The sequence below is a fragment of the Anopheles merus genome, chromosome 2L, assembly GCF_017562075.2.
Source record: "Anopheles merus strain MAF chromosome 2L, AmerM5.1, whole genome shotgun sequence".
NCBI lineage: Eukaryota > Metazoa > Arthropoda > Insecta > Diptera > Culicidae > Anopheles > Anopheles merus.
Window position 1 is genome coordinate 31,925,999 of NC_054083.1, and position 22,474 is coordinate 31,948,472.

General features: G+C 45.7%; 1 protein-coding gene across 17 annotated transcripts in view; it reads left to right on the top strand.

Annotated features, from left to right (window-relative positions):
* The window catches only part of LOC121592988 (RNA-binding protein Musashi homolog Rbp6), a 621,310-nt gene that overhangs the window by 400,114 nt on the left and 198,722 nt on the right, over positions 1-22,474 (top strand). For 4 of the 17 annotated variants that reach the window (XM_041914990.1, XM_041914987.1, XM_041914988.1 and 1 more), the window contains exon 3: positions 1,192-1,231. The exons of the other annotated variants lie outside the window; for them this stretch is intronic. In XM_041914990.1, the coding sequence (XP_041770924.1) occupies positions 1,223-1,231 (9 nt within the window). In that variant the 5' untranslated portion in view covers positions 1,192-1,222. The remainder of the gene's footprint in view (positions 1-1,191; positions 1,232-22,474) is intronic. 17 annotated transcript variants of the gene reach the window in all.

A 22,474-nucleotide genomic window follows, 5' to 3' on the forward strand; every position in this document is an offset into this window, starting at 1 on the left:
TTTATCAAGTCGTTGCAAAAACCACTAAATGCTGGAAAATGTTCCCTATTTGCACGGACATTGCGAAAGCGTACTGCTGGACATCAACGGGAGCGCAGAGAAGAAAAAAGAAGTTTTAGTAGTGAAATAATGTTAGCGATAGTATGAGGGATTTTCCACACACAGACACACACTCACACACATAAACTCAAAAATCTTAAGAACTGGAGGAAAACGGGTACGGAAAAAATATGCTCAATTTTCCCTTGATCCGTCATCATCCCAGAACCATCCGCCAAGGTGTAGAATCGTGGGCAGTTCAGAATTTCCCGGGAAGCACAGAACTCGCGAAAGGTTCCCAGGGATTTCCTCCCGGCACTAGGTCTCGTTATCATATTTTGAAGATCAGTAGTGCAGGACACCGACGCGACACCCGTGCGGCCCCTTTCGCTCTGCCCTTGGCTCGTTGTGGGCAAAAACTTTTTCTACCAGAGCGCGCCCCCGGACAAGCGCGCCAGTAGTCTAAAGGCGTGCGTGCTTCGGCGCGCACAAAGAATGACCGATTTGCAGACAAAATGGGAAAGATTATTAAAAAGCAGCAGCAGGCATGCTTTCCGTGCCGAGTTCTTCCAGGGCGAGTAGGGAAGCTGCTCCACGGACTGCTGCTCGCGAGTTTTCCCCATGGCAGCGGGTTTCGCTTTCGCTTCCAGTTTTGTGTGACTGTGTCTGGGCTTCATTCATTCTGCTCTCTTTTGCTTTTATTTAACAAAATACGCATCGTTGTCGGTCCCTGTAGATGATGGTGAGTGTTGTATAAATTAGACGTGAAATCCTTAAGGGATTCTAATTGAATAACCACAAACCATCTTACCGCGTGTTGGTTGGTGAGATGGAATATGACGCTCTAGTTGATGGCAACTAGGAATCATGCTCTCTGTAGATGGTAGTGGTGGTATTTAATGTGCAATTAATAATTGGTTTGAGCGACAACATGTGCTTCGATTTATGATGAGCACGTTCTTCTAATACAAAAAAAACTTTTCTGTATTTATTTCAACAAAACATGTTTTTTCAATAGATGTATAAAAATAGATATATTTTCCAATGTTCGTCTCTTTTGCCGCTGTTAATCATTCTTACAAAACTCCTACATTGTTGTTACATCAATACATTTTTAACTAACACTTTTCCTTTTTCTCATTTTTCTTTTAGGTAAGTTCCAAAGCATCACAGGATCCAAGTTATGGATTGCGTGAGTATTCACACCGATGATTGGTATCTTTCTTACTGAAGCAGCACTGCCCTGGTTCACGCTTCATCTAGCTCACACCAACATTGCAGTAGCTTTGCTTAATTCATCACAAATACTCGTCATCCAGCAAGCAAGAAAGATGCTTAAAAAATTAAACAAAAATATATGAGCAGAGAATATTGGCCAAGCATGAATTGGATGTCTTTTGTTTTTTAAAGATAAAAGTAAAAAATGAACCTCACTTCTGCATCGTAACATCGTAATTATGTTTGCTTCGCTCGGGTAACTCCGAGTTACTTTGCAACACTTACGGGCCCGTTCGGTTCCGTGGGTAGAAGATTAGCGCATTTGCTCCTCCCCTGTTCAGCATCAACACAGAGACCCATCAAAAGGGTAACCAACCGTCTCGAGTCTCGCTTACTCTCTTCCCTGCTCAATGATAGCTTTTGCTTAAACCAAAAGGCAATGAAAATGATTTTTCCCGTCCCAGGGACTACTAAGCATCGTAAAAACCACCGGTTAGGCTCCGGTTAGGCTTTACGCTGAGTACGTGTAAAATGATCCCCGTTTGCCGCACTGTGCTCGTTTTCACAACCCTCTCTCCCTTAACGTCAACGCCGGCTCGTATCCTAACCCAAGTCTGTTTAGAGCAGCTGTAGTAGCTGCAGCAGCACAGCCAAGCTGAGGAAAAGATTTTATTGCCACCTTGCGTAAGCTTTTTATATTTTCTAATTACAAACAATATTAAAATCAAAATTTAAACAATATAATGAGAAAACTCTACGGAATCATTTCGACGAGGCGAGGGGTGGCGCTTCAGCTGCAAAACCGGGCCCAAACCCTTGGTGTCATGGTGGCGAATAGTCGGTGGGGTCCAATGTGTTGTGGATAAGGCATAATGATGTGAAGGAATTCACCGGAAATCCTTCCCCCATCCCTTTCCCCGCCAGCCATGTCAAGGTCATGCACAACGGGACGGATTTTCCAAGGCAGGCCATGTTTAAATATGCGTTCCGGTCTCGGTACCAAAGGTAACATTTTGCTGCCATGAAAAGCAAACCCCTTTTACGGGTTTTTGGGGGTCGGTAAGGGTCGTCTTGCGGCCTTGCGCCGCCAGCCCTGTTTCTGGGATGCTCCATGCCCACGGTAAAACACGACGTGATGGTAACGGTGTGCATCCGTTTTGAAAACGGCAATCAACAATCGGCAAAGGCTCGCCGGTAAAGTGTGTGTTATGGGGGAGCGTGCCATAAAATCTCATTTTATTACAGTGAGCAGCATCCCGGATAAGCCTCCACCCAAAACACCAGCGCGGGAGCGACCAAAGCCTTATCTTTGCATTGCCAGTGAGTGTGGGCTTCGGGTGCTGACGGTCGATTAAGGACAGTTCGTTTGATTTGGGACGGGTATTGGAGTGATTTTAAATAGTTACGGAGTGCGATAACTGTTGGAAAAACATGTTAATTTTCTTTTTAAAGAAATGTGCTGTATCATTTATACACAAGAACTCCGGGTAATGATGTTGGTAGTGTACTGCACCGTACTCACTTGCTAAATTTCACCATTTTTCTTTGCGTTTTTCAATAACAGCTCTGCTTCGGGACAATAAAGCGATCCCATCGCAACCAACCCTGCCTGTCATAAAATTAAAGCATCCTCTGTTTTTGCTCTTAATCTACCTAACCGTAACTTCATCCTGCCATGCCTGGCTTCTCGGTATGAAGTTTCCTTTGCACTGTTATTATCGCGTCCTACCTTCCAGTGTGCTTTTGTTCTTGGAAAACAAAAGTCATCTTCCCAGCTCATGGACGGTTCCTCCCATTCTCTGAAGGGAAGCTGTCGCTGTCTGCCTGCCTGCCTGCCCCGAGTGTGGAGTGTGTTTGATGGGGAGAGGAAATTAACGGTACAAACTCGCCATCCCGCTGTCAGTCAAGCATGGGGACAAGTTTTCCTTTCAGCGTGCCGCTGGTTTTCTTTGCCAAGGCAAGGAGATGCTAAAACGGTAGTAAGCCGGCAAGTTAACTCCAACCAGCAGACTTCTGGCTCGAGGTTTTCCACCCAGGGATGGAGGATACGAAGCAACGATTTAATCGACAAAGTGCGGAGAAGCTGGGGGCGGATTTTGTATTGTTTTATGTGTACTATATGCAAAATAACAATAGAAACACCCACACGCGGAGCGCGCGCGCTCATATCTCAGATCGCACCAGGCCCGTGTATCACGCACCGTGGCACGCAGCAACCGGGAAGCAACAATGACTGGTACGGAACCGAGCAGCAAAGGCAGTGCCACCGACACAATGAAATATGATTTTTGTCGAAGGAAAATTCAATTAGTTCAGTAGTGTGTGCGCGCGCTAGTTGCGAGGCAGCCTGCCCCGTGTGCGTTAGCGTTCTTGGTTTCGCTTCTCCGACAGGAGAAGCAGCAGAAGAAGGGACTCTACTTAGCCGAGGAACGCGCTACCAGGCCTGTGTGGAGTTAGCAGGTATGGTTGTGTGAGACATTTTTCTGCAACGCTTCTCGGGCTGCTCGGGGCTCCAGGCTCGAGGCTGACTAGAGAGAGAGAGGGACACTCAGGGCAGGTTTTCGGAGTAAATTAAAATGAACCGGGTCGTACGGGAACGACGGAAGTGAACGCTGAGAAAATTAATCTTAATGCATGTTGTATGCTCGCGTGGTGGTGGAACCCGCTCGCCGGCGGTTTCGTGAAGGCAGCGTGGAGCGGCGGGGTCCATATGCGCACGCGGCCAGGAAGCTGCCACAGAATGTTGAAGAAACAATTAGTACCGACCGGTATGGATGGAACAGGGGCCAGCGAGAGAAGAGGATACAGGGTAGGTGATGACCGAGGCAAATACCTCAAGCAGCAGGGAGAAAATGACTACGCTAATCAGCGCACGGTAAGGGAAGGAAGGAGGGGGGGAGGGGTCTGGGGCTCGGAAACGGTTTGGCTGGGAAGTGAGCCAGCTGGTTGTTGGGGTAGCAGGGTATTTCCGTTTCGATCCACCACGGCCTATATTCGAGCCGGCGAGAAGACCCGTATGTGAAAGCTACACATAAACTCTCACACATACACACAGATACATTATCATGGTGGTATGATAAAGCCCCAACCCCATACCCCATTAACGGTTACGGCCGGGAAAAGACCGAAGAAAGCATTTCGTTGTTAAACTGTCAACTGGTCTTTCACACGGGTGTAGTGTCCTGTTCTCTGGAAAGGTAAGGCGAACGACGGTGGTTAAGGTTTAACCTTGGAGTTGGGCAGGAATGTAGAATCATCTTCTGCGTACCGTGAATCTAGTTAGAACAAATTTAGTGTAAGTTGAATCGTGTAATTACCTCAAAACACGTTATAGTAACGACTCAAGGCCCATATACTCATTACAGGGAACATAATTTAAATAACACATTCAAGCTATTCGAGTCGTTTATTTCCGAATTTCCGAACAAAAAAAAAACAACAAATGAGGAAAAATTTGAACGTGTTTTTGGTGTTTCTTTTATTTATTGTTACAAACATCATTTACTTCTTTTTCTTCTTAGGCACAACAACAGTTGTCGGTTCAAGGCTTGGCTTGTAACCACTAGTGAAGTGAGCTTGGCTTTAAGTGACCTATTGTTACCATAGCAGAATAGTCAGTCATGGGCCAATAGTCAGTAGGCATGGGGGCACGGTTTATTCGGAGCTTGAACTCATGAATCTTTTGCTATTCTTCACCTTAACTGTTTGAGGCGTTATTGAACGATTTACAAATGGGCTCTATAGTACCTCAGCTTACAGTCGTTGCCACTAAATTTAGGCTTCAACCTATGTTGTCTCTAAGGCATCAATTTCTGACTTTATAAATCGTTTATTTACACAATTTAACGTAATGCCTGAAACTTTTTGTTCCAAAATGATAGAATTTATGTTAGGTAGTTGATAATAGAAATGATAGAATTTGAAATATTTCAATCCTTATGCCAATTTTGGAAACTTCAATGAATTGAAAAAAGTTGACATGTATTCTCAGGTGCCAATAATGGCTTTGAAATTTATATTTTTTTTTATTATTTTCACAATATATAATCAAAGAACACGATTTTTTGTGTTTTTGTAATGTCAAATAAAACTCTTCATAAATCTGCTCAACTAACTCGTAAATTTATTATGAATCTTTTAAGAGACAAAAATAGGTGCGTTAGAATCAAAAAGTGATGCGCACTATCAAAACTTGATGCCTTAGAGCCAAAACGTTGGTTGCAACGACTGTAGTTACTTGAAGAATGTAGCTTGAATGCTATATTGGAAAGTTTTATTAAAATAATTATTGAAATATTAACATACGATTTTTGTGTTAATTTTGTATTGATTGAACAAAAGCTTGTGATGAGAAAATATGCTTTTGCTTTGCCTGCTCTTCACTCCAAATGTATGAAATTATTATCTATCTCAAAACAACACTGTAGATATAGTTCCGACTGAACTATTTAAACTATTCCGTCTATTTGTTTGCCCATTAACGAATTGTGTTAGCATATTCCAGCAAGCTGCATATTAATGTACAGCAATGATGTTCAATCACACACCATGTAAACTCGTCTCGGCTGCCACAGTCGCGCAGTGTGTACTTGTCTAATTCTTCCTGTCCATTCAAAAACCAACGGCCAACCAACCAACGGCCAGTGTACACCGACATAATCCACATTCATATTGGTGTTAAGTACTCCGCACCTCAGACCACGGAAACCAGACCAAAGGTAGCGTACCAAACCTTACCACCTGCTGAGGTTTGACCCATACGCCTCAACAGCGGAAATGAGAATGAAAAAAAAAAATACCAACCCTCAACATGTTTCTGCCGCACTTTGTTCTCCCACCCAAAAGACAACGGACGGCACATTCTTACGCACACTGTAGGTACAGCGTTATTCATGAACACACGCGAACGCAACGAGTACCCGTAACGATCCCATTTAACCGACGGGGGAACGGAGCTGGCGGGGAGCTGGGGTGTACACATTATGCTTGGCTAATATTTGCACAGAATTTATGTTTAATTTTATTTGCTTATGCAAAAGCCTGCCCGTGTTTGCTTCGGATGTTATTGTTGTTTTTTTTCTTGCTTTCCTTCTCCACCCGGACAGGGGGGAATGGAAACGAGCATATATTGCTCCAGTGAAGCTTACCGACCGGGAGAGGAGAGGGAGTGGTAAAATCAGAATGAATTGGTACGACTCACCCCAAAAAGTACGTCGTCAAATAGCATAAACTCATACGCACCAGCATCGTCACCGTCGTCGTCGTCAACTGCTTAGTAGTGTGGGATGGGTTGTAATTTAGCGCTCTTTGTCGTTGTACTTACCACGTGCCAGCACGGCAAGCACAAGAATCCGGGGGGTTGTAAATATGACGTGTACAGGCAACACTACACAAGCCTTGTGCGGAACCACTTCCACCGTCCTGAGGGGTGGTAGTTGGCACCGTTGTTTTTATTAGAAATAAATAATAGTGAATTTATGCTCAAATTACTCATCATGATGAACACATTTGCGAAATTTCCGTTCACCATCCATCCATCGTGGCACGGTGCTACAGTATAAATTGCCCCCGATGCTCGGGTATGCTCCCGCCCGCGTTGAAGGCATATCCTGGAGCGCACGGTTCGGTGACTAGCAGACGCAGACCAGGCTGAGCCAGCCACACTGCCAGCCAGCTAGAATCGTGCGGTACGACTGGAACGTAGCGAAACCCGAAAGCTTGCTCGTTGCCTGGTAAGTGGCATTAGGTACAAAAGTGCTAAGACTTGTTCTAAAATATGCTGACTAAACAAGCGACTGATGGGCGGGAGCGGGAGTGAGCGAGGCACCATCACTAGCACCGTGGCAGGCAAGAAGCTCGGTGCAACTGAAGTATGCCTTCCTTCGTGGGCGCCGTTGCTCCGTTTGAGACGCCTAAATTAATTTAATGTCGAGTAGCAGTAGAAGAGGATGGTGAATGTGGGTGTATGGGAAATGGCATCGTCGCCTTCGTCGTCGTCGACGCAAACCGTCATCGTACATGATCCCTTTGCCTCGGCGTTTACTCCAACCGGTCGGAAGGGAAACCGTTGGCACGGGCCTTGCAACGGTACGGGTAAGACGCGTTGGCCATTTGTGGTGCCGACTCGCTTGAGTTATGGAGCCGAAAATGAACGAAACCAGGAGAAGGGGAAGAAAAAAAAAAAAACGAAAGTATAATCACATCCAAACGGGTGCCGGCGCCCGTACCAAGTGTTGTCCCCCCATTACGCGTCAAGCAAAGTATGTAGGAGCTGCTGGAACAACGGAAGCCTTTCCTTTCCAAGAACCGGAGTGCTGCTCCCGTTTGAAGTAAACTATGATAAAACAAGTGATAAGTTGACATACCGGAACAGGCACACACACATTGTAGAAAAAGGCTTTTTTTTGTTTCTTCCACGAAAATACATCATATCAAACAACAACAACAACAACAACACACTCCGACAACAAAGTCAGGACCAGATTCTGCAGGAATCCGCAAGAAACTGCCTAATCATGGTGTATCATCCGTCCGTGACTGACGGGCCTTGTTTCTATGGAAGTTTTTTTTTTGCCTGCCCACCCGCTTTGTTCTACTTTGGCCGTTAAAGTAACTCTCGCTTCTTCCTCCTCACGTATGATGACGTTCTATTGCCACTACTGGCACGCACGACGTGCCGTCACGGTATCACACAGCGCGCCCAGCGTGCTGCCACAGATCACGATGATGTAGCCGGAGATAATGACTGTGTTTGGATCCACCGGAGGAGAAGGAGGCGGTGAGTGTAAGTCTTCAAGGGCTGGTGATGAAAGCATAAGCACATCATCATCGCGCGTAGGCCACACTGGGCCACTAGGGTTTCGGGTTTTCCGAGGAGGGTTTCATCATCTCTGCTTTATGATGAACTGATTTCTCCTTAATCATGCCAATCGCCATCGCCATCGATGTGTGTCAAATTGAGAAACAGTAAGCTCTCGCCCCCAAACTGCCTGCTACTGTGACCACCCGCCCGAGGGAGCTGCCAGCCCGAAAAATGAGTCCCCCCGTCCCCTGCCCGCTGTGGAGTGTGACACTTCCTGGAAATGGATGGAAATGGAGTAAGCGCGTGTGTGAAATTCTTCTCACGCACGCTCTCTATCCCCTTTCCATCTGGCGCGTTTACATCGTTCGGTGCAAATCCTTAAACGAAGGATCACCGAACCTCCTCCATTCCCCTCCCCCCCCCCCCCCACCTCCCCAAGTTACCATCACGCAGGGAAGGAGGTGCAACGGCGAAGGACACGTAATTATTTGACAACGTGGATTCATTTGAAATTTAAATATGTAACTCAGGCGCGAACTTGAGACGCGAGCCGTGAAAATTCCCCGTTTACGGTTCGGTGCGGCCGAATATTAAAATCGCACCAAGCCCCCCGTTCGTTAAGGGCTTGAAGGTGCTGACGGTGGTTGTGGGAGTGGCAGGAGACGGAACGGACGGGAGACACGGTGTGCAATGAAGGGGGTCCCTTTTTTTGGGGGAAATGATTGCTGACGCGCTATGCGCAGAGTGAACACTGTGGTGTTCGGCACCACTGGTGGTGTTGCGCTCCTGGCTGCTTTTCCGAATTCACCACTTTCGAGCGTCACACTGTGGTAAGATTAAGTTAGTGTAGGTAGGTAGCGATGTAATACGAAGTATAGGACACGAAGTATAGGATACGAAGGATAGGACACGAAGGATAGGACACGAATAGGAGCGATCGGATGCGCCGATCGTGGTCCTCGAGCTTGCGAGCGATCGGATGCGCCGATTGTCGCTCTCTTATCTTTCGACCGCCGACCAATACAGTTCACGTGTAATTCACTCGTCGCAATTGTCACGTTAAACAAAATAAATTGTATCGCGCAAGCCCTACATTGGTGACCCCGACGTGATCAAAATCGCGGAACGTGAAAAATTGCTGTCGTGATCAATCGCCCAGGAGAACATTCTCCGTCGCCGTCATCGGTTAAGTATTTGCCGCCGACGTAATCCATTGTCCCGGTACATCGCTATCCCGTGTGCTTGAAGCGCATTTTGGAGTGAAGGAGAAATCTATCACCGACGCGATTTGTGGTTTCGCCGTATCCAGTAGGATAATATTACACAACCACGATTGTTCGGTCGATCGACTACTATTCACCGTGAGTGCCCTGCTGAAGCCCTCCGTTTTCGGAGCCAACGACGTCCCGTAAGAGTATTTTTTTCTCGGGCCCACGTCATCGCTGTGTTGAAGGAGTACCCTGGGGTTTTCGGCCAGCATCATAGTTCCCGGAGCCGTACAGCATTTGACATCAGTAGATACAAAGTGCCACCACCGTGCGTTGTGGTCACGAGATAAGCAGAACGATCACATATATCACGTTTGATACTGTGATCACGGAGAGCCCATTGTCATCGTGTTTTTCATCTGCAAGAGCTACAAGTTCGACAACGTGTCCGTGTAAGCACGGAAACCACACGACCAAGGGGTAGAGAGGAAGCCACCCGATTTCCCGTAAGGAGCATCACTGTCGCTGTTCGTGACCAGAAACACCACCGTGGAATCAGTAGTGCCATCGTGTATTTGGAGCCACGCGGTTTTGGAAGTAGTAACGCCATCGCGTTTTTGGAGCCACGCGGTTTTGGAAGCAGTAACGCCATCGCGTTTTTGGAGCCACGCGGTGTTGGAAGCAGTAGCGCCATCGCATTTTGGAAGCAGTAGCGCCATCGCGTTTTGGAAGTAGTAGCGCCATCGCGTTTTCGGAGCCACGCGGTGTTGAAAGCGGCCTTGTATCCAGTTTTCATCGATCGACAACCGGTGAGCCCGTTCCTTATTATTATTATTATTATTATTATTTTTCATTCGGTGATACTTGTGCCAGAAACTCAGTGTATTTTTATGCGTTTTATACGACGCGTGTTTTTTTTTTTTCTTTTTCGGTGCGTTTATAAGTAAATATTTCATTAAGTGCAACGTTGTTTTACGAGTTTTACGAGAAAATACGTGCAATTTCTTACGTGCAATTTCATTAGTACATTTTTATCGTATACAATTTAGCGCAGTATTTTTTTCACATTTTCTTCGTTATAAATTATACTGAAATACTACGCGTTTTGAATTTTTCCTTGCATTTTATAAAAACCTTGTATTTATTGAACTGAATTTTGCGATCAGTATTATAGGTCATTTTTATCCTTGGTACATTTAAAAATTTAAGTGCGTGTAGTGAATTAGAAAACAGGTTAGATTTCTTTGTATTGGTTTTGTAAACCACAGAGTGATGTCTTTGAAAGCTGGTGCCGAAGGAAAGGGTGAGGAGAGTTCAAGTTCGGCAGGAACGACAAAGGTGTCGGCACCGGGCGATCCTCCCCTGGGGGTAGAGCGTATATCTACGAAGTTACCAACTTTTTGGGAGGACGTTCCAGAGGTTTGGTTCGCTCAAGCAGAAGCGGAATTTGAGCTTTCAAAAATTTCACGGGAGCGCACGCAATACACATATTTGATCGCTGCAATGTCCAAGGAAGTATTAGCTAAGGTGCTGGACATTGTGAAAAGTCCTGACCCGGTAAAACCATACTCTCACTTAAAGGGAGAAATTTTAAAACGGTTGACAAGTAGTGAGGAAACACGATTGTCAAAATTGTTATATCATGTTGAGATAGGAGATAGAACTCCATCAGATTTCTATCGATACATGCTACAGATAGCTGGGGATTCTACCGATCTTTCCGTAACTCTTGTGAGGAAATTGTGGAAGTCAAGACTGCCTAAATCGATTGAGGTAGCCTTAGTTGCAGTTGATACAAAAGATCACGCTGAGCAATTGCGGATAGCAGACAGGTTATGGGAATGCACACAATCTAGTGGACTATCCGAAGTGAATACTCGTGCTAGAGTTACATGCGATTCAGCGTCTGATGAAATCCGGCGTGAAATAAGCGAACTACGCGACATGATCAAGAAGATGTCAAATCTTTCCCAACGACAACATCGTGATCATAGACGCAGCTTCTCTAGAGAACGAAGAAATTTCCAAAGTCCATCTCGTGATAGGAAACCATTTTGTTGGTATCATTACAGATACGGTAACGGAGCAACCAAGTGTGTTAAGCCCTGTAATTTTTCCACAACACGAGTCAAACACTCAGAGGAAGAAAAAAACTAAGAAGCTCACGGGAGTTGGCGGATCTCCCTAGAGCATATAGTACTTCTCCTCGTTTGTTCGTAAATGATATGATGACATCATTTACCTTTTTAGTGGACACAGGGGCTGATGTATCCGTCATTCCATTTCATTTAGCTGGTAAAGCTCATAAACCTACAGACTTAGTTTTGCAAGCAGCCAACGGAAGTACCATAGTGACGTATGGCACAAAGCTGATTCAAGTAAGTTTAGGTTTCAAAAGAGTTTTTACCCATATTTTTATCATAGCATCCGTAAATCGTCCTATAATAGGAGCGGATTTTTTATACAAAACCGGAATACTAGTGGATATCAAAGGGCGTAAGCTAATTGATTCGACCACTAATTTAGCGATCATAGGATCATTGGCACTTGTGGATACTCCTTCCCCTAAACATTTTGTACTTGAAGCAGGAGACTTCGGACGAGTTCTACACCAGTTTCCATCTTTGGTAGAACCACCGGACTACAGAAAGCCAGTATGTCATAATGTGTTTCATTATATTGAAACCAAAGGCCCTTTGCCTTTTGCGAAGCCACGTCGCCTTGACCCGCAAAAGCGAAAAATCGCGCATGTGGAATTTCAGCAAATGGTAGACTTAGGAATTTGTCGCCCATCATCATCACCAGGGTCATCACCCTTGCATATGGTGCCGAAGGGTGACAATGACTGGAGACCATGTGGGGATTATCGAAGGCTTAATGCCATTACGACACCAGATCGGTATCCGATCCCTCACATCCAGGACTTTACCATGCAACTGCAGGGTTGCAATTTTTTTTCAAAGCTTGACATAGTACGAGCATATCATATGATCCCAGTAGCAGAAGAGGACATACATAAGACGGCCATTACTACCCCTTTCGGCATGTTCGAATTTTTACGAATGCCTTTTGGTTTAAAAAATGCCGGTCAAACATTTCAGAGGTTCATGAACAGTTTATTCAATGACCTCAGTTTCGTATTCGTCTACATTGACGATATTCTAATTGCCAGTTCGACGAAGGAAACGCACCTTGAGCACTTGCGCATAGTGTTCAATCGGCTGGCAGAATACGATTTAAAAATTAAACCGTCCAAGTGTGTGCTAGGTGTATCTACCATTAATTTCTTAAGCCACACAATTTCAGCTAATGGAATTATCCCATGCGCGGATAAGGTAGAAGCGATAAAAACATTCCCAACGCCAAAATCGGTTAAACAACTACAGCGATTTGTGGGAATGGTCAACTATTATCACCGTTTCTTACCGAGCGTTTCAAATACGTTGAGACCCTTGTACAAGTTGATAGCACAGCACACCAAGCAGAAATTAAAGACATTCGACTGGTCGGAGGAGTGCGACAAAGCGGCCCTTCAGGTCAAGTCAGACCTAGCAAAAGCTACGATACTGTCACACCCAAGGTCCGATGCAGTTTATTCTTTAACCACGAACGCATCTAATTTCGCCGTGGGAGCGGTGCTGGAACAGCATTTTGAAGGAAGTTGCCAACCACTAGCATTCTTCTCTAGAGTAATCACCCCAACCGAACAAAGATACTCTACGTTCGATAGAGAATTATTGGCAATCGTGCTGAGCATCAAGCATTTTAGACATTTTTTAGAAGGCAGGTCATTTATTATATATACTGACCATAAACCGCTCACCACAGCGCTGACGTCAAAAACCGAGAAATCACCTCGACAAAATCGTCATTTAGATTTCATTTCTCAGTTCTCAAGCGACATTCGATACATCAAAGGAGACAGCAACATAGTTGCAGATACTCTCTCGCGTGTGGCAGAAACGGATTCAATTAGTAACTTGGATTACAAAATTTTCTCTGAATGTCAACGTACTGATGAACAATTGAAAACATTATTGGAGAATAAAAAAAATAAAAACTCTGCTTATAAACTTGATAAGCTTTTGCTAAACAACACAGAATTGTATTTTGAGGTCTCTACGGGGAAAAATAGACTGTACGTCCCGAAATCCTTACGTAAGGAAACATACGATGGTGTGCACAATGCCTCCCATCCTGGCATAAAAGCATCTAGGAAAATGATGACTGATCGATATTTTTGGCCAGCCATAAATAAAGATGTAGCTAATTGGACTCGCGCATGTTCTGCTTGCCAAAGAGCTAAAGTAGTTAGGCACACAAAATCACCTTTGGAATCTTTTTCACTTCCAAAGGGAAGGTTTGACCATATTCATATGGACATTGTTGGACCCTTACCTCCATCTGAGGACAAAATATATTTATTAACAGTAGTAGATCGTTTCACCAGATGGCCAGAGTGTTATCCTCTAACTAACATCTCTGCGGCTACTGTTGCCAAAACTTTCGTGGAACAGTATGTGTCTAGGTTTGGTTGTCCGTTAAGAATTACGACAGATAGAGGAAGACAATTCACTTCAAGATTATTCGAGGAGTTGACCAAACTATTGGGCACACACCATATTGCAACCACTGCCTATCATCCACAAGCCAACGGTATGGTGGAACGTTTCCACCGTCGGCTAAAGGAAGCCTTAAAAGCTAGTGGGAACTCACCACGATGGACAGTTCGGTTACCATTAATACTTCTCGGCATTCGTCTTTCTTATAAAGATGAAATCAGAGGTTGCCCAGCAGAAATGGTCTACGGTCAAAGTCTCCGATTACCTGCAGAAGTTTTTGTACCATCTAGAGACGAAATCGATGATGATACATCTGACTTAATCGTTGATTTAAAGAAAGCATTCAAATCCGTAGAGCCATCGAGCCCTAAAGATAACAATAATACGAACAACTACATACCTAAAGCCCTAGAAAATTGTAGACAAGTATTTGTCAGGGTTGATAAGGTCAAAACAGGACTTCAAGCTCCCTATGACGGTCCATATACCGTTGTTCGAAGATTCAGAAAATTTTTTGTCATTCAAATGAAGGATAGGAATGAATCAATTTCTATTGATCGACTCAAACCCGCTTTTGAGTGTGAAGCTCATACTAAGGCAACCAAGCCGCTGGAAAAGTCCCCCGTAACGAAAAAACATGTTCATTTTCGCTAAGAATAAGACCGCCGAGTCTGCAATAAGCGTTTGACGGCAGATATAAAAGCGTGACTACGTCACTGGAGGGGGATCGTGTGGTGTTCGGCACCACTGGTGGTGTTGCGCTCCTGGCTGCTTTTCCGAATTCACCACTTTCGAGCGTCACACTGTGGTAAGATTAAGTTAGTGTAGGTAGGTAGCGATGTAATACGAAGTATAGGACACGAAGTATAGGATACGAAGGATAGGACACGAAGGATAGGACACGAATAGGAGCGATCGGATGCGCCGATCGTGGTCCTCGAGCTTGCGAGCGATCGGATGCGCCGATTGTCGCTCTCTTATCTTTCGACCGCCGACCAATACAGTTCACGTGTAATTCACTCGTCGCAATTGTCACGTTAAACAAAATAAATTGTATCGCGCAAGCCCTACAACACGTTCCAGTTAGGGCAGCTCGGGAGTTTTGGACATGAAAGCGTGTTGTTGTTGTTGTTTTTTTTTGGGAAGGTGAAATTAAAAAAGTTCATTGACAGAAAGAGTGTTTGCTCAGGAGTTTAGAGTGTGTTGGAGATGGACAGTTTTCCCTGTGACTTTTGTCTGGATACTTAGGGCGTTTATAATGAAAATATTTATAGAAACTTTTTTATGCAAATAAAGGTCATACTAAGCGGGTCACTAGATTCAAAATGTTTATTTGCATTTTTCTTTTCCAGTTGAAACGCTTAAAAATGAGTAATGTTAAATACTTGTGATTAAAGACTAATCATTCATGTTCAATATTTGATACAGTTAGATAATATTGATTTGTATTTTCAAATGCTTTGCTTCATTCCTAATGAATACTTGCTGTGCTAGCAGTTTTGAACAATGGTCACGTTGTAGAATACAAAGATGGAGTTTATAGTTCTTCTATTTTGAGTACAAAAAAGGCACCTAATTGGTGATGTATAATTATTTTATTAAAGTTGTATTAAAGTTGCCTTTTGATAGCCCTCTTAAATATAGAACTAAACAGGTTTCTCTCAAAAACTCGTATTTAGCGTGTCAATTGTAAACCATTCAATTTTAGCTCAAAACAAAACAAAAAGATTCCAAATTTTCCTTTTTCTCGGAAAACAAATATCTGCTCCATAGTGCAATGCTCCAACGAGGTTCAACCGCCGGTAAACCACTCCAAACGTGCTGCATTTCCATTCCCGTTATTACGCGAATCCTCAACCATTGGCTTCGAATCACATCAATACGGCGGGCGGTAGCTTTCCCCAACAAATTTTGGAGAGCGCAACGTGTTTGCGGCCTGGTGAGCAGGTCGTCAGGTAGCGCGCTATCCAGAATTTTCCCAACAATTTCCAGCACGTTGCACGTTGCTGCAGCCAACCCGCCAGGCACCATCGGGGTGGCGACTTGAATGTCATTGCCTTAGCCACTCCACTCCACCAACGGTTCGGGTTTCTCCACATCGGGTGCCGAAATCGTTGACGAAGGATTAGTTGGAAATATGAGCTAACTGAAGTATGAATCCCATCCACCAGCGTGCCGGTATAAAGTAAACAGAGACGCACACACACACACACACACACACACACACACACACACACACACACACACACACACACACACACACACACACACACACACACACACACACACACACACACACACACACACACACACACACACACACACACACACACACACACACACACACACACACACACACATACACACACACACATACACACACCCACTGCATCGGTGCCAGTGATGGTGCAAAATGTTCATACGGTTGTTTTTTTCTCTCTCTCTCTCTCTCTCTCCTCTCCTCTGTCCAACTACGGACGGAATGCACACGATCGATCCATCGAGCACACATCGCACACATCGATCGGTGCTGGTTCGCCCTCACCCCGACAAGGGTGCATACTTGTCGCCGTTGCCATTGCAAAATCCAAACCTCACTTTATACAAAAAAAAGAAAGACTCGCGTCCACTGCACCCGTCGGGCACTCGATTTTGGTGCATAATTTATTTTTGGCTGGCACGTTATTTTGGCAACCGCGAATGTCCATTCGTCAGTGCGGTTGGCGCGTTGGTTGGTTGAGCTCGATCCACCTGCATCCATTCACCGTTGCGCCGGTGCAATTTGGGAAATTTAAATTCAGGAATTTCACAACCCTTTCGCCTGCCTTTTCTGTCCCTGCCCCAAACCCAGTGCCTTTGGAGTGTAGTTGAAGTTAGTTATTCTCGCCTCGGATGATGATGATGGTAACGATGACGATAACGCCGCTGCTGGATGACGATAATGATGATGATCACGGTGTTGGCACTAAAGTGGAAGTTCTGAGCTGTACTATGAGAGTCGCATCGCTATGCACTCGTCAGCATGGCACGTGTTGTAGCCGGGTCTCCCCGCCAAAAAAAACCCTTTTTGGAATAATAAAAATCCTATATTGAAAATATCATGCATTCAGGCATGGCGCGCAAGGGTGCGATCGCTGCAATGAAGGGTGCTGGTACGCACGACGACACCACACGTGCGAGAGTGTTATTACGAAACACGAACTACGGCCGTGCCGTGCCGGAACTGGAACGGCCGGCATATGTGCGCATGTGATGCCGTGAGTCCATTTTCGCCGGCCGAAGAAAGTGCCGATTGCCGATTGAGCGATGCTAGGCCGCGTTTATTGCGCCTTTTCTCAGCACAATGTGCACCGAAAACCGCACAGGCCTATTGCGCGGGGCGGTGGCGAATGGGGCCTCTGGTACCAACCCCGGAATGTGCCACCGCACGGTTGCTGGTGCGTGCGGAATGAGAGATATTTTGTTATTTATTATTAGCATTCACGGGGTATGAATTTTCATACAATTTCAATTTTGTTATGATTGGAAAATATGTTAATTTAAATATTTTATGCGTACCCCCATTTTCACCCGGCACCCGCCCGGCTGTGCGATGCGCGTGGTGTTGCGCGCGTTCGCGTGAGCATTCAATCGGCCAATTTCCTCTTGCGAGGGGCGACGTTTTTGTTTTGCTTTTTTCACTTGAGGTTTTTGATGATAACTTCAGAGCGAAAACTTTACCAACTCGGCATGTGAGACCCGAAACTGACCATAAAACGTGTAGCCACAGTAAAGTGACGCTGTGCTGGTGGAGCGGAAAAGGCAGCGAAAGGGCCGAAGCTGATGCTCACCGTTTCCCGGCGCAGGTTCACAAAATCGACACCTTTACCGGCCAGGAGCGGTCGCTTTCGTCGGATAGTGACTGGAGTGATTCTCTCTTTGTAGGGCAACAAGCAGCGAAGCAGAGGTAGAAGTAAACAGGGAATAAAAAAAAAACTATGAAAAAAACACATAACGAACTGAACCCGGGAAGCGGCCCACATTACGCATTCATTTTGCGATAATTTATTGATGAAATTTTCGATTTTTATATCGTTTTAACGGAATTGGACGGAGAGGCGGTAGTAGCAGCTAGCAGCAGCAGGCAGCCAGTACATTCACTGCGTGGGAAATAAACAAAATATTCTTGTTGCATTCGAGAGGGAGGCAATTTTGCTTTCCCCTTCGCTGCCCGTTTTTGCGGTCGTCCGAAAGCGTCCACCAGCGAGTGAATTCGCGTTTTTACTGCTGCCAAACAGACGCCCGGTTCGGTCCCGTTCCGCAGCGGGTAACGGAAGAGAAGCGGTACGCCGAATGCGGGAGCGCTGTGATTGAAACTCTTTACCACATCGGAAAACTTATTGCCTGCGTTTGTGTATGTGTGTGTGTGTGTGTGTCTGAACCATGGCCACCGTTCGATGGGGTTGGTTTATTTATTAATATTTTTACGGCGCTCTGTCACAGCAGCGGCGGCGGCGGAGGAAAATAGAGTGTAATTGAAGTCGAATGGCCTGTGAGGAATGAGCTCGGCACGGCAACGAGCAGAGGGAATAAAATTGAGCCGAAAATAATAATAAAAAAAGAGGACATGCACATACATGCACCCACAAAGAACGCAACGCGAGCTCAATCGTTTTCATCAAATTAACAAGCGGAAAATTGATACCCGGCCAAATGAGGCGAAGGTAGGCCGGCGGTGTAAGGTGGCAATTTCGAGCAGCACAAAATTATGCTGCGATGGCCTGGTCCGAGCGGATGCAGGCAGCGCTCACACTCATGCGCTCATAAACTTACTCGCACACACACACACACGCGGGAAGCGCATAATGATGCATAAAAAATGCACAAACACTGAGTGGGTGGCGTCGAGGCCGGCATGGGGCGGCCTTTGCTGCAGCACGGTTGCGACGCATTCGGTACCGGTTTCGTCACGATCGGAAGCCGGATACATTACGTGTTTGGCATGTCGATGGTCAACCATCGCAACATGGGAATCCACAGGGGTTGGTGGAGGTAAAGGAGGAAGGGGGTTGCAAAAATATTTTCCAGTTTAATGTTTAAAAATTGTGTTTGAAATTGCTGGAATCGTGAGCGGGAATAGTTTTTGTGAGCGATTTTGCAGTAATAGGAAAGCTACAACATGCTGGAGTAACTTTTATGTGAATGTAAATATATTACATCTAATTTTTGCTTATCCTTCTTCTTATTGTTAGTGATTTTATCTTATTTTACTGTTGATTTCAAAGCATCTGATGCTTAAATAAATGTATGTGTCCTGTGACAGGTGGAAAAGATTCATAGCAGTTAATGTGCAAAGATCTCAATAAAGCCTAATTATTGCCTAATAAGACACTATTGACCTCCAACAAAAAGGCATGCAAACTGTATGCTTTGCCATCCCTTTGACGTTAAAAGAGACCTTCAGCCACGTGTGTGTTCTGTCTGCAACGAATTGGAAGCTTTCTGCGATCAACAGAAAACAAAATCGCTCCAACGCTTGCCCAGCCGGATCGAAAACCGTCAATGATACTCCACTTTAGCAACGACTGAAACACTCCAGCTGGCCTTGGCTTTAAATAGCATAAGGGCATATGCTTCCTTGCAAAAGCAACCGCCGCCGTGCTAGATTTCAAACGGCTTGCTTTCTTTTTGTTCTCCAAAGCTCAACAAAACCGCTGCCACCGACGTGAAGAAACAGGCAGGACTTCACACAGTGCTATTTTGCGCTTCAAGATGAACTTGAAGCACTTTATAACCGAGCGAGAGTGTAGTAGTAAGCCAGTGCGTCAGCTTGTATTGTGAAAGTGAAAATCTTTCCATTGAGCGGTGCACTCTACACTCCCCATCCACCCGGAAGATGAAAAACCACGGCTGCTCGGCCCGAGCTTTTATTCGTTTTCCCTGCTCTTCACAGCAACGCTTTATTTCGCCTTAACGAAAGACTCGAAAGTGAATGGGGTGGTTCGTCTTGAAGGAGCTCGAAGAAAAGTCAGCTAAATAAGCCGGAGTTACGCTCTCTCGTAGCGGGCTTTGTGTGTGTGTGTGTGTGTGGGTTTCAAGAGGTCGCTCTCAGCTCCTTTCACGTGCGGCGTCATTGGTAATTTTATGCTCGACTGTATGTGTCGAACCTGCGGCTCGCTGCGCGCTCTCTAAGCGCGGGCTGCATTTACACACTGGCGCGGTGTCTTCATTTTATTTCACCATCCCAAATCCGTAAGCGTGGTATTATTATAAATACAAAATGAATTTCCCGCACTCAGCCAGCCGAAAGTGGGTAAACCGAGCAAAGAAAGCAAAAGCGAGCACAATCTGCGCCGTACTGCTTGGGTGGCAATGGGTGGAAGGAAGCTAGCGTCCTTTAAGAAGCCTGTTCAGCGATAGCGAATCCTTTCGCGTGCGCTTTCCAACCCACTCGTGGGCACTCCTGCATTTTTTTTTGGCTTCGGCCTCAAGCCTTTGGTTTTGTTTTCCCCTCGCAGATGGGAATCGCCTTAAAGCTTATCGGATTTTCTGCCAACCCTTTCTTCTAGCTTTCGTCCCCTCTCGTCAAGTGCACCGCCTAAAGCAAACAGCTGTGCTCTGTCGCTTGTTCTGCGAGAAAATCCAGCGATGGTTCTTTTTCTCCGCCGCTTGAAAATCCTTCCACTCAGCATGAACTCAGCCTTTCAAGCCGCCCGGGCGTGTACCGTGCGCGACCGGGTAAGGTTCGATTTTTCATCCTGCCCCTTCGCACGGTCTAATTTTGCTACCCTTTCGTACCTTGATGCTCTTGGCTCGTGCCCTTCCCACCCCGCTGTTGAACCTCGATTTTGCTTTATTTCTTCAGCACAAGAACGAAGGATCATTGTTAAGCGGGGGGGGGGGGGGGGGTGCGAGCGAAAGGAGGTTCATCCTTTTGTGTCACGTCCACCACTGGCAAAACACTGTTCGCAGCTCGCAGGTCCACCATTAAGTATTCATAAAGATATTTCTTTAAATTATTATTTTTCAATTTTACCCCTATAAAAACGCACATAACTATAAATATCGCATCCATTCGGGTTCGTTTCTGCTCGCTGCTCGGCTTTTTGTGTTTAGCAACTCACGATGGCGCTTGGGCCGCGGTGTCAGCGTGCCCGGCAGTCGGGGGGGAGGACGGCGAATGGCACCCAAAATATGCTCCTGCAGACAGCATCGGGCACGTTTTTCACCTTTTCATGAATACGATAAGCAGCCCGCCGTGTTTATCGATTGGTGGTGGCTGTGTCTGTGGGTGTTTTTTGCCCAGCCTGCAACAAGGTTCAACGGCGGGTTTCGCCGCAATAGGCAAGCGAGCAAAGAGAAGCGCAAGGGATGGGCAAGGGAGGCAACAACAGCAAAAAAAAAACATAGAAAAAAGGTAAACGCGCGCACACACTAATATCATTATTTATGATCGACACCACGATTCAATTAACCCAATTTTAGAATGGAGTGAAGCATCATTAAGAGACCAGTGGATGGTTGTAGAGAATACATTTTCACAACCCACCAAAAAGTAACGACCTGCCTGGGAGGGGCAGGTGTTTTTGGCGATGCTTTTCCTGTAGATAGCATTAACGTGAAGAGGAAATTTTAAAGTATCTCCCTCCTCAAAGCGTTGACAAAACCTTCTAGTTTCGTTATTTATAATGCAATTGCGTGTGCTTGCGTGTAAAAGCAACCTTTCCTTGCATGCATTAAACTCGCTCCTTGCGAGTGGGTGCTCCTAGAGCAGAACCACCGGATAGGAAAAATGTGCTGCCGGTCAAAATGCGTACACCACCGAGCACAGTCGTTCGCCTGTGTCAACGGGTGTCAGCTAGCAACAGCACAACGACAAAATAAACAAAACACAAAATAAACGCCGGCAATGAAAGCCTTCTCTGCGCATTGCTTCCGATGTGGTGATGGGTGGCCACATTGCACATGCTTAGGAAAAGCCATGCCATGGGAGCGTAGGATGATCCCCTATTTCGAGTGCGAGTGCACTTTGCATGCACGGCACGAACCAAAACCCAAACGTGGCCAACCCTCTGCCCAGCCGGAGCCTACACGGTACATAACTATTTCACCATACATATGTAAATGAAAGTTATGCTCGGATGCTTCTTACTATGCACAAAGCTTTCTCATCGCCCTCATCACCCGCTTTGCTCACCCTCTCTCTCTCTCTGTCCTTCTCGTAACATTATCCGTGCTCAAGCTATTGGTGGTGTGGATTGCGCGCACGGTTTCGGTGTGATGATGGTACTTTTACTTTTTACCCATTCACTTGTACGACACTTTTGGAGCACGGCCACAACACTTGGAGGTTGTTGTTGTTGTTTTTTAACCTAAGCGTGTGTCTGCGAGTGTGGTGTAAAATGTTATCCTCTTCCCATGCACGGAGGCCCTTAAGAGGCTCAGCGTCATCCACTGTGGTGCGTTTCGCAAACCTCCGTGCGCTTGATGCAGGGTGCTTTTGTGTGCTGCTTGCGGCAGAGGTCAAGTTTTGGTTTCACTTACACACGTCCCTTCGTCCTAGGGTAATCCTTTTGGGCCGTTTTCTGCTGCACTTTGAAATTGGATTGTGTTTGCCGAAACGGTTACTGAAAACTGGCATTTCTTGGCTACATTTTTCTGTGTTT